This window comes from Corythoichthys intestinalis, chromosome 6 (assembly GCF_030265065.1).
Source record: "Corythoichthys intestinalis isolate RoL2023-P3 chromosome 6, ASM3026506v1, whole genome shotgun sequence".
Lineage (NCBI taxonomy): Eukaryota > Metazoa > Chordata > Actinopteri > Syngnathiformes > Syngnathidae > Corythoichthys > Corythoichthys intestinalis.
Window position 1 is genome coordinate 16,925,356 of NC_080400.1, and position 13,003 is coordinate 16,938,358.

At 42.1% G+C, this 13,003-nt stretch overlaps 2 protein-coding genes across 2 annotated transcripts; both read left to right on the forward strand.

The window, feature by feature from the left end:
• Positions 1-1,274: 1,274 nt before the first annotated feature.
• Positions 1,275-2,844, forward strand: LOC130917717 (trace amine-associated receptor 13c-like). The gene is made up of 2 exons (XM_057839370.1): positions 1,275-1,534; positions 1,586-2,844. The coding sequence occupies exons 1-2, from the start codon at positions 1,275-1,277 to the stop codon at positions 2,511-2,513; spliced, it is 1,188 nt and encodes a 395-aa protein (XP_057695353.1). The 3' UTR covers positions 2,514-2,844.
• An 8,412-nt stretch (positions 2,845-11,256) lies between these two features.
• LOC130917991 (trace amine-associated receptor 13c-like) lies at positions 11,257-13,003 on the forward strand. The gene is made up of 2 exons (XM_057839821.1): positions 11,257-11,502; positions 11,635-13,003. Exons 1-2 carry the CDS (start codon positions 11,297-11,299, stop codon positions 12,467-12,469), a joined length of 1,041 nt encoding a protein of 346 aa, XP_057695804.1. The 5' UTR covers positions 11,257-11,296; the 3' UTR covers positions 12,470-13,003.

A 13,003-nucleotide genomic window follows, 5' to 3' on the forward strand; every position in this document is an offset into this window, starting at 1 on the left:
TGTGCTTCTGCTGAATATGAAGAAAACTTTAGCTGTACCTGAACTGCTGCGTGCCGGTCTGACACCTACTGAGATTGCAGCAAATCTGAGAATATCCAGATGTGCAGTCTACAAAGTTAAAAAGAAGCTGAAAGATACTGGAACAGCCTCACAAAAACCTGGGTCTGGAAAACCCGATCTGTGCGGACCAAAAAGTTGATTGACAAGATGATATGTGGCCACCCCAGAGTCCAGATCTCAATCCCCTGGATTATTGCATATGGGCGACTGTGGAGGACAGTGCCTGTAAGAAGCCACAAACTTCTGTGGCAGCCTTGGAGAGGTCAATTGTTAGAGCTTGGGAAAAGATGACAGCATCCTCCATAAAGAAGACCTGTCAAGCGTTCCGCAGACGCCTGGAGGCTGTTGTGACACTTAAGGGAGGACACATTGAAAAATAGAGTGTACTGTACATGTTCTTTACAATAATGTATAATTTGTGATTAAATTCTAATTCTAAACTGAATAAACATGGCATCTAAGTTGTATTATGGCAGTGTAAACTTTTTTTGGGGTCACCCTGTAGTATGCGTGAAGGCCAAAAACGCCTATGACCATAGCTGCTTTTTGTGTTGAATTGTCATAAAACTATTCAATCTTATTTTTTTCTATTGAATGTTTATCCTCGCAAGTTAAATAAATATTATCAAGCTTCAAAACAGTTGGTCGAGCATGTTTCGTTGTCAGTGGGACTTCAACATTTCAAATTTTGAAAAAAGATTTTGGGATTTTTTTTTGTCTTTTTGGGTCCAAAATGTGGATTAAAGTTGGTCAGTGAAGAAAACAACAGTTTGGACATGAAGTTCAAGGTATCCTGAAAAAGGGGACCCAAAATTGTGAACATTTTTTTCTTTGAAACATAAAGGCAACATCATAGGCATGCAAATTCGGCCAAAATAGGGTTAGGTGTTAAAGGGTTAAGCAATATCGACAATGGAATCGTAAAAAACCTATCAATTGCCATCCCTTGTAACAGAAAATAATTGAGAAGCACTGGGTCAAAACAACATTTTGCATTTGGGTTTTGAGTTAGGTTAGGTCGTATCCCAACCTTAGGTGGGCCTTTTTGCTGGCCTTTAGTCATGACCCAATTTGACAATGAAAACATTTTAGGATCATGTAAAATTGGACAACGTAATGTCTTGGGCATGGCGCTAAACATGACATCATACTTTGACAACACTGACCAATCACAATTTCTTGGGGGAGGTACAACAACACAATAAATTAGAGAGATGGACAACAGGGAGCTTCAGACAGAACACTGTCTCAGCTCAAGCTCCTCCATGGACTCTGAGTACCAATCAGATCTCTGCTTCCCAGAGCTAGGCAACATCTCCTGCAGGAAGCACACGTCTGACGGGTCTCCGGGTTTTCTTTTCAGATTCTTCCTGTCCGTGGCCTGCGTCCTCAGTGTGCTGCTCAACCTGCTCGTCATCATCTCAATCTCCCACTTCAGGCACATTTTGCACTTTTGCTCTGAACCCAGGATTGGGTAGTGACCACAATGTATTGTTCTAGGGTTAGTTGGTTTTGAATGATGTGTCTGCCTACTCCTCGTCGCCTGGAAAGTGTATTTAATAACATGCTGTTTGCGTTATCAATTGTTCTATGTGTGTGTGTTCCTTTTTTGCAGGCAGCTCTACACCCCCACCAACCTCCTCCTCCTCTCCCTCGCCATCTCTGACGTCCTGGTGGGCTTGGCGGGGATGCCACTTATTATCATCGTGAGCACATCCTGCTGGTTTTTTGGTCACATGGCATGTAGTCTGTGGAATTACCTGATTTTCATTTGTCAGTCTGCCTCAGTAGGAAACATGGTGCTGATATCAGCCGACCGTTTCCTGGGTATTTGCTATCCTCTGCATTATACTGTCCAGGTCACTGTGAAAAAAATTCAACTCTGTGTTTGTCTCTGTTGGACAGCTTCCGTTATCCACTGCGGTATCATTTTGAAGGACAATTTTGTTCATGCCGAAATGTATACCGCTTGCCTTGGAGAATGCGTGATCGGTTTCGATTTTATCGGAGGCATTCTGGACATCATTGTCAACTTCTTGCTTCCTCTAAGCATTATTGTCACGCTGAACATGAGAGTGTTTACGGTTGTTGTATATCAGGTGAGAGCCGCGCGTTCTCACATTAAATGTGTTCAGTTAAAACATTCTGCCCCATTCAGAGCAAAGAAATCGGAGCTGAAGGCTGCCAAAACCCTGGGTGTTCTCGTTCTGGTCTTTCTGCTGTGTTTCTGTCCATTCTACATCGTCGTTCTGCTGTCTTATAATGTCAATGTGAATTCAGTTTTGAAGTATTTCTATTATTTGTATAATTTGAACTCATTTTTGAACCCCTGGATATATGTCGCCTTCTACCCATGGTTTAGAAGAGCTATGAAGCACATTGTCACTTTGCACATATTGCAGCCTGGCTCCTGTGACACCGACATATTGAAAACTAAACGTGCTCACATTTGATACATTGAAATGCCATTGCTTCGTGTGGCATTCCGGCCACATTCCCGATACCCTTTTCGGTTTGCCCTTGCCAATTTTTGCTTTGGTATGTACTTAGTGCAGCACTTCATGTATTGTGGAAAAGAAATATGTTTCAGTTTGCACCTGCTCTCCCGCCTCGCCTCCCCGTTGCCAACAAGGACCCGTCACGTCTGACTTGTCCCGACCAAGCTGTTACATCCACACGCTCCACTGTTTTGTACCTCTACCATGTATACAATATTAGGCTGAAAAGAAATCAGTAAAAATCTTTTATAAAATCTGGAAAAGCATAATTCACTCTGATATGAATGTTAGTTACAATCAAGATAAACGTGGTATGTGGTGGGCATATGTCTTTATACTATTATGTGCAGGATTCATAAGCATATATTAATGTATATACACAATATTTTTACTGCACTTTGTGTTTGATAATGTTCTCTGACTGCTTTTCTGAAATAAATAAAAAAGTCATAAATCCAATGTCTTTTTTTTTTTTTTTAATCTCTTGATTTATCATGCCATGTTTATACTTAACACCATGTGGACTGAATTAGCCACATGGACAACAAATAAACTAATAATTGTTGGTGGGCTTGCTCTAAAATACTTCACTATGCCAAAATTTATGATTGTATTATAGAATCTCTTAAATTAAGAAAACAATGAGCTCATGTCGATGCAGTCACGTCCAGAGAGTTCCCATATATATCAAGCTCGTTGTCTCAAGACTTTGTCGACGCATTCGGAAACTGGCGGTCATCTTGCGTCGAATGCGATTAACCCCATAAAAATATCCATTGATTTCGCCATTCGCCACACAGCTGCGTTTAAGTTGTTTCACCTTCCTCTGTCAAGGTCACCATTTTTCCAGGACACCGAATGGGTGCATGACTTGGATCAAAGGTTTTGGATACCCTTTCACAAGATTTACAGATTGTTCCTCACAAAACTTGTATATAGTGGGGCAAATAAGTATTTAGTCAACCACTAATTGTGCAAGTTCTCCCACTTGAAAATATTAGAGAGGCCTGTAATTGTCAACATGGGTAAACCTCAACCATGACAGACAGAATGTGAAAAAAAAAAAACAGAAAAATCACATTGTTTGATTTTTAAATAATTTATTTCCAAATTAGAGTGGAAAATAAGTATTTGGTCAATACCAAAAGTTCATCTCAATACTTTGTTATGTTCCCTTTGTTGGCAATAACAGAGGCCAAACATTTTTTGTAAGTCTTCACAAGCTTTTCACACACTGTTTCTGGTATTTTGGCCCATTCCTTAACGCAGATCTCTGAAGATGTAGCCTTACGATATCAGGTGCTCAGTTTACATGGCACACCCTGCTCGGTCCGATTCACTTGTGTTAAATAGCCTGCCAGGCTGACGCAGTAGATGCCCCTGCTGGCCTTTATCCAACAAAATTAATATGGCTCTTACAGGGAGTATCAAATAAAATACTAAGCGGTGGACAGTATAAACACATTACAGTATGATACACTGGGACAAATAAGTATTTAGTCAACCACTAACTGTGCAAGTTCTTCCGCCTGAAAATAATTGAGAGGCGTGTAATTGTCAACATGGGTAAACCTCAACCATGAGAGACAGAATGTGGAAAAAAAAAACAGAAAATGAAACTGTTTGATTTTTAAAGAATTTATTTGCAAATCATGGTGGAAAATAAGTATTTGGTCAATACCAAAAGTTCATCTCAATACTTTGTTATGTACTGTACCTTTTGTTGGCAATAACGTAGGCCAAACGTTTTCTGTAACTCTTCACAACCTTTTCACACACTGTTGCTGGTATTTTGGCCCATTCCTCCATGCAGATCTCCTCTAGAGCAGTGATGTTTTGGGGCTGTCATTGGGCAACACAGAATTTCAACTCCCTCTACAGATTTTCTATGGGGTTGAGATCTGGAGATTGGCTAGGCCACTCCAGGACCTTGAAATGCTTCTTACGAAGCCACTCCTTTGTTGCCCTGGCTGTGTGTTTGGGATCATTATCATGCTGAAAGACCCAGCCACATCTCATTTTCAATGCCCTTGCTGACGGAAGGAGATTTTCACTCAAAATCTCTCGATACATGGCCCCATTCATTCTTTCCTTTACACAGATCAGTCGTCCTGGTCCCTTTGCAGAAAAACAGCCCCAAAGCATGATGTTTCCACCCCCATGCTTCACAGTGGGTATGGTGTTCTTCGGATGCAATTCAGTATTCTTTCTCCTCCAAACACGAGAACCTGTGTTTCTACCAAAAAGTTCTATATTGGTTTCAACTAACCATAACACATTGTCCCAGTCCTCTTCTGGATCATCCAAATGCTCTCTAGCGAACCGCAGACGGACCTGGACGTGTACTTTTTTTCTGCAGGGGGACACGTCTGCCAGTGCAGGATTTGAGTCCCTGGCGGTGCATTTTGTAACTGATAGTTGCCTTTGTTACTGTGGTCCCAGCTTTCTGTAGGTCATTCACTAGGTCCCCCCATGTGGTTCTGGGATTTTTGCTCACCGTTCTTGTTATCATTTTGACGCCACGGGGTGAGATTTTGCATGGAGCCCCAGATCGAGGGAGATTATCAATTGTCTTGTATGTCTTCCATTTTCTAATAATTGCTCCCACGGTTGATTTCTTTACACCAAGCGTTTTACGTATTGCAGATTCAGTCTTCCCAGCCTGGTGCAGGTCTACAATTTTCTCTCTGTTGTCCTTCGACAGCTCTTTGGTCTTGACCATAGTGGAGTTTGGAGTGTGACTGACTGAGATTGTGGACAGGTGTCTTTTATACAGATAATGAGTTAAAACAGGTGCCATTAATACAGGTAATGAGTGGAGCCTCGTTAGAAGAAGTTAGACCTCTGTAACAGCCAGAAATCTTGCTTGTTTGGAGGTGACCAAATACTTATTTTTCATTCTAATTTGGAATTAGAAAAAAAATCAAAAATCAAACAATATGATTTTCTGTTTTTTTTCCACATTCTGTCTCTTGTGGTCGAGGTTTACCTATGTTGACAATTACACGCCTCTCTAATCTTTTCAAGTAGGAGAACTTGCACAATTGGTGGTTGACTAAATACTTATTTGCCCCACTGTATATGGCATTTTTGCAGGCCGTGCACGTCCATGCTATTAATGGATATGCACGTCCAAATTTTCCATTCATTTTAAATGGCAGAAAAACATGTATGGCTATGATTTTTTACCATACGGTTACATTTTAGTGCATTGACATTCAACTGGCACCCAAATAAGGCTATGCCATGGATGGCTACGAATGTCCAAATTTTTCATTCATTTTAAATGGCAGAAAAACATGTATGGCTGTGATTTTTGACCATACACTTTACGGGGTGGCGTGGCTCAGTGGTAGAGTAGTTGTCCCCCAACCCAGAGGTTGTGGGTTCGATTCTCCGCCCTGATGAACTCGCCTAAGTATCCTTGAGCAAGATACTGAACCCCATGTTACTCCTGGTGCTGCGTCACCAGTAGGTGAATAGTGAGATAGTGTAAAGCGCTTTGAGCGCCTTGAAAGGTGGAAAAGCGCTATATAAGTATAACACCATTTACATTACAGCGGACTGACATTCAACTGGCACCCAAGTCAGGCTATGCCATTGACGGCTATGAAGGTCCAAATTTTCCATTGATTGATAATGGCAGAAAAACACGTTGTGATTTTTGACCATACATTTTACATTACAGCGCATTGACATGCAACTGGCACCCAAGTCAGGTTATGCCATTGACGGCTATTAAGGCCCAAATTTTCCATTGCTTCTTAATGGCAGAAAAACACGTAGTTGTGATGTTTGACCATACATTTTACATTAAAGCGCATTGACATAAAACTGGCACCCAAATAAGGCTATGGCATTAACGGCTATGAATGTCCAAATTTTCCATTCATTATAAAATGGCAGAAAAAGATGTTTGGCTGCAATTTTTGACCATACACTTTACATTAGAGCTCAATGACATTTAACTGGCACCCAAATAGGGCTATGCCATTGACGGCTATGAACGTCCAAATTTTCCATTCATTATAAAATGGCAGAAAAACATGTTTGGCTGCAATTTTTGACCGTACACTTTACATAACAGCACATTAACATTCAACTGGCACCCAAAGGCTATGCCATTGACAGCTATGAACGTCCAAATTTTCCATTCATTCAAAATGGCAGAAAAACATGTGGTTGTGATTTTTGACCATACATTTTACATTACAGCGCATGGACATTCAACTGGCACCCCAGTCAGGCTATGCCATTGACTGCTATGAACGACCAAATTTCCCATTCATTTTAAATGGTAGGAAGACATGTGTGGTTTTGATTTTTGACCATACACTTACCATTTCAGCACTTTGTCATCCAACTGGCACCCAAAGGAGGCTATGCCATTGACGGCTATGATTGTCCAAATTTTCCATGCATTTTAAATGGCAGAAAAAAATGTGTGGCTGTGATCTTTGACCATACACTTTACATGTCAGCGCTTTGACATACAACTGGCACCCAAATCAGGCTATGCCATTGACAGCTATGAACGTCTAAATTTTTTACTCATTTTAAAAGGCAGAAAAAAACGTGTGGCTATACAGACACCCTCAAGATATAAATGAGGTGTCATATAACTAGTTTTCACTCGACATATTATCACAAATGCTATGACAAGTTTTATAAAGGTTGAAAAGTTACCAAGTGTTGCTTTAAGAGGATGCTCACCACGTTAAAGCTAATGCAAACGCGAATGCCATGCTAACGCTACGAGTTATATTTAGAGTGTAAGGATCACTCAGTAAACACCTTAAAAGGCTGAAGCAACATTGCATATTCTCTCATGCAAGATAAAAACAAAAAATCTTACAATATTAACAAAACAGGAACGCCTGAAGCTTCCTGTAGCAGCCTGCCTTCAAGCTGCTGCAGGGTCCTTCTGGAATCCTAGTCAGTCAGAGCAATTGCCCACTCAGATGCCTGATCAAAATTCTATTTTATCGGCTTATTTTTTTGCTATTTGGCCGATGACCGATATTGGAAAAAAAGTCCATGTATCGGCCCAATATATCTGTCGACCTCGATTTTAAAGGTCTGCCCATAGGTGAGGACTTCTGCAATGGACTGAAACCTGACCCTGAAACGACTTTGCAACCAAGTCTGGCAGTATACTTCAGGCTCCCTCTCATTAATTTCCATCACAGTTGTCCGGGTGGGGCAGGGTGAGCGGAGCACTGAGAGGTTTCATTGGACTAACAAAAATTGGAGCAACAAATGGGCCGCGTGGACAGCTGAGAAACTTTTTAAAAAATTATTATTAAACAGCGTCACCGGCCCAAAAATGTGTGTCGACCCAGCAGGAAGTGCCTGGTACGCCCGGTGGCCAATCCACCTCTGCTTCAGGTCCTTGTCCATCTGAAAAAAACATTTGTGGCGATTTTGCTTCTTGGCTATTCTATTGAGGTTTTGACTTCAAGGATGAGACTCTCTCTTTTTTGCTGCACAAACTTATGAAAGCCCACAAATGTATTCCTAATATCTCTGTTGATTTCTTTTGACTTTGCCATGATGTTACAGAAAGAAGTCACAAGTTGGCCTTAGCTAGTCTGGACTGGCACCGCGTTTCCCCTTGGCTTCCGGTTTTCGCTGCCCCCCAGCTACGGTTCCGGATCCGGTCTGGGTGTAAGTATTCCTTTATTTTTATCTATTGATGCCACGATTGTTACCTCTTTAGTTGTTGTTGGTGATTTAGTTAGCGATTATTAATGTCATCTCCGGACACCGAGGAAATGGGTAACAGGAGACTCAACACGAACGAACAGAATAGCGATCAATGATTTCCCATAACCTGTTAGTAGGCATGCTAACAGGTCTCTTTCCTCGATCAAGATTCGCATACAAACACGCTGAATTGGTTTAAATTGACGGATATTTTGGATACGGAAAGTTTCATTCAGTACTTGGTTGGAAAATTTCATCTGAGATTTCCATTTTCGATGAGAGATTTTCCACTCACTGTTACAGACAACCTATGTGTATTGCTCAACAATGCTAGCCTCACAGTGTAAATACCCCGATAGCAGGTGACTCCGTGCCGGATCCGGCCGGAGCTCGCCAGATCCACATAGCAATCACATCCGCTGAACATCAGTACACCAGATGCAGGCCCGTAATATCAGTTCTGACAGTCCAAATGATGTTCTGGGGCGGACCGTGCAGACCAGATGTGCTTGAAATTTAACGGTCAACATGTGACGCCAAAGCAGCGCGCACCCTGAAGACGAGCATCTGCTCTGCAACAGTAAACAGGGGAACACGCAGGAGGAGGAGGAGAAACCACAATAATCTATAGCCCAAATATGTCAAACATTTTACCTAATCTGGGCCAGCATTGTGCCAGCTTTATATCAAAACCATTTTCAGTATTAAATTTGAGGAGCATTTTGTTCAAAGCACATGGGGCAAATAAGTATTTAGTCAACCACCAATTGTGCAAGTTCTCCTACTTGAAAAGGTTAGAGAGGGCTGTAATTGTCAACATGGGTAAACCTCAACCATGAGAGACAGAATGTGGAAAAAAACAACAGAAAATCACATTGTTTGATTTTTAAAGAATTTATTTCCAAATTAGAGTGGAAAATAAGTATTTGGTCACCGACAAACAAGCAAGTTTTCTGGCTGTCAAAGACTTCTTCCAACGAGGTCTAACGAGTCTCCACTCGTTACCTGTATTAATGGCACCTGTTTTAGCTCATTATCGGTATAAAAGACACCTGTCTACAACCTCAGTCAGTCACACTCCAAACTCCACTATGGCCAAGACCAAAGAGCTGTCGAAGGACACCAGAGAGAAAATTGTAGACCTGCACCAGGCTGGGAAGACTGAATCTGCAATACGTAAAACGCTTGGTGTAAAGAAATCAACCGTGGGAGCAATTATTAGAAAATGGAAGACATACAAGACAATTGATAATCTCCCTCGATCTGGGGCTCCATGCAAAATCTCACCCCGTGGCGTCAAAATGATAACAAGAACGGTGAGCAAAAATCCCAGAACCACACGGGGGGACCTAGTGAATGACCTACAGAAAGCTGGGACCACAGTAACAAAGGCAACTATCAGTTACAAAATGCACCGCCAGGGACTCAAATCCTGCACTGGCAGACGTGTCCCCCTGCAGAAAAAAAGTACACGTCCAGGTCCGTCTGCGGTTCGCTAGAGAGCATTTGGATGATCCAGAAGAGGACTGGGACAATGTGTTATGGTTAGTTGAAACCAATATAGAACTTTTTGGTAGAAACACAGGTTCTCGTGTTTGGAGGAGAAAGAATACTGAATTGCATCCGAAGAACACCATACCCACTGTGAAGCATGGGGGTGGAAACATCATGCTTTGGGGCTGTTTTTCTGCAAAGGGACCAGGACGACTGATCTGTGTAAAGGAAAGAATGAATGGGGCCATGATCGAGAGATTTTGAGTGAAAATCTCCTTCCATCAGCAAGGGCCCTGAAGATGAGACGTGGCTGGGTCTTTCAGCATCACAATGATCCCAAACAAACAGCCGGGGCAACGAAGGAGTGGCTTCGTAAGAAGCATTTCAAGTTCCTGGAGTGGCCTAGCCAGTCTCCAGATCTCAAGATCTCAACCCCATAGAAAATCTGTGGAGGGAGTTGAAAGTCCGTGTTGCCCAATGACAGCCCAAAAACATCACTGCTCTAGAGGAGATCTGCATGGAGGAATGGGCCAAAATACCAGCAACAGTGTGTGAAAAGGTTGTGAAGAGTTACAAAAAACGTTTGGCCTACGTTATTGCCAACAAAAGGTACAGTACATAACAAAGTACTGAGATGAACTTTTGGTATTGACCAAATACTTATTTTCCACCATGATTTGCAAATAAATTCTTTAAAAATCAAACAGTTTGATTTTCTTTTTTTTTTTTCCCCCACATTCTGTCTCTCATGGTTGAGGTTTACCCATGTTGACAATTACAGGCCTCTCAATTATTTTCAAGCGGGAGAACTTGCACAGTTAGTGGTTGACTAAATACTTATTTGTCCCAGTGTATCATACTGTAATGTGTTTATACTGTCCACCACTTAGTATTTTATTTGATACTCCTTGTAAGAGCCACATTAATTTTGTTGGATAAAGGCCAGCAGGGGCCTCTACTGCGTCAGCCTGGCAGGCTATTTAACACAAGTGAATCGGACCGAGCAGGGTGTGCCATGTAAACTGAGCACCTGATATCGTAAGGCTACATCTTGGCAGGCAATGTCACTATGGTCATCATGCCAGAGATTCAAAATTCCCTTGCTACAACATCTCCTAGATTGAGAGCTCAGTGAACAGTTAACCTGAATGGTGAACGCACCAGCTGACGCTACTATTATGGCTATCAGGGAGCGAAATTTTGTTGTTGTTGTTGTTTTTTTTAACCTAACGGTTAGGTCAAAAAAACATTTCGCATTTGGGTTTTGAGTTAGGTTAGGTACTAACCCAACTCAGAACCTAAACCCGAGGTGGGCCCTCTTTCTAGCTTTTAGTCATGACACAATTTGGCAATGAAAGCGTTTTAGGATATGTCAAATTGGACAACGTAATGTCTTGGGCATGGGGCTAAACATGACATCATACTTTGACAACACTGACCAATCACAATTTCTTGGGGGAGGTACAAGAACACAATAAATTAGAGAGATGGACAACAGGGAGCTTCAGACAGAACACTGTCTCAGCTCAAGCTCCTCCATGGGCTCTGAGTACCAATCAGATCTCTGCTTCCCACAGCTAGGCAACATCTCCTGCAGGAAGCCTACATCTGACGGGTCTTTGAGTTTTTTTCCCAGAGTCTTCCTGTCCGTCGCCTGCGTCCTCACTGTGCTGCTCAACCTCCTCATCATCATCTCTATCTCCCACTTCAGGCACATGTTCTTTTGCTCTGATCCCAGGATTGGGTAGTGACCGCAATGTATTGTTCTGGTGTTTTGAATGATGTATCTGCCTACTCCTTGTCGCCTGGAAAGTGCATTTAATAACATGTGGTTTGCGTTATCGATTGTTCTATGTGTTTGTGTGTGTTTTTGCAGGCAACTCTACACGCCCACCAACCTCCTCCTGCTCTCCCTCGCCATCTCTGACGTCCTGGTGGGCTTGGCGGGGATGCCTCTTTTGATCATCATGAGCACATCCTGCTGGTATTTTGGTCACATGGCATGTATTCTGTGGAATTACCTGACTTTCATTTGTCAGTCTGCCTCAGTAGGAAACATGGTGCTGATATCAGCAGACCGTTTCGCGGCTATTTGCAATCCTCTGCATTATCCTGTCCAAGTCACTGTGAAAAAAATTCAACTTTGTGTTTGTCTCTGTTGGTCAGCTTCCGTTATCTACTGCGCTATCACTTTCAAGGACAATTTGGCTGATCCCGAATTGTACACCGCATGCATTGGAGAATGTGTTATCGGTTTCGGTATGATCGGAGGCATTCTGGACATCATTGTCAACTTCTTGCTTCCTCTAAGCATTATTGTCACACTGAACATGAGAGTGTTTGTGGTTGTGGTGCATCAGGCGAAAGCCATGCGGTCTCTCAATAAATGTGTTCAACATTCTGCCCCTTCCAGAGCCAAGAAATCGGAGCTGAAGGCCGCCAACACCCTGGGTGTTCTCGTTCTGGTCTTTCTACTGTGTTTCTGTCCTTTTTACATTGTCCCTCTGCTGGCTATAAAATATGAGAAGATGAGATCCGCGGTGAAGTATGTCTATTATTTGTATAATTTGAACTCGTGTGTGAACCCCTTGATATACGCTACGTTCTACCCCTGGTTTAGAAGAGCTATTAAGCACATTGTCACTTTGCAAATATTGCAGCCTGGCTCCTGTGACACCAACATATTGAAAACTAAACGTGATCACATTTGAAACATTGAAATGCAACTTCTGCGCGTGGCGTTCCGGGCACATTCCCAATACCCTTTCCTGTTTACCCTTGCATATTTTTGCTTCGGTATGTATTGAGTGCATTGCTTCATGTGTTGTGGAAGAGAAATATGTTTCAGTTTGCACCTGCTCTGCTGCCTTGCCTCTCCGTTGCCAGGATTGGTCCATCACGTCTGACTTGTCCTGACCAAGCTGTTACATCTGCACGCGCCACTGTTTTGTAGTCCAACCAACAAGATCTGCACACTCCACTGTTTTGTAGTCCTACCAATGAATACAATATTAGGCTGAAAAGAAATCATTCAGAACCATTTATAAATGACTGTGTCAGGAAAAGCATAATTCACTGATATATGAATGTTACAATCATGATAAAAGTGGTATGTGGTGGGTATATCGATTGTGTTTATGCAATTAGATGTACAATACATAAGCATATTATACACAACATATTCTATTGCACTTTGTGTTTGATAATGTTCAATAACAGTGAAGGGCTACTAACTCTTGACAGAT

Bases quoted from the DNA above. Each gene is read 5' to 3' on its own strand.
- LOC130917717 (XM_057839370.1), top strand. From the start codon at position 1,275: ATGGACAACAGGGAGCTTCAGACAGAACACTGTCTCAGCTCAAGCTCC. The intron at 1,535-1,585 runs GTAGTGACCACA...TGAATGATGTGT, and splicing joins TGCTCTGAACCCAGGATTGG to CTGCCTACTCCTCGTCGCCT.
- LOC130917991 (XM_057839821.1), top strand. From the start codon at position 11,297: ATGGGCTCTGAGTACCAATCAGATCTCTGCTTCCCACAGCTAGGCAAC. The intron at 11,503-11,634 runs GTAGTGACCGCA...GTGTTTTTGCAG, and splicing joins TGCTCTGATCCCAGGATTGG to GCAACTCTACACGCCCACCA.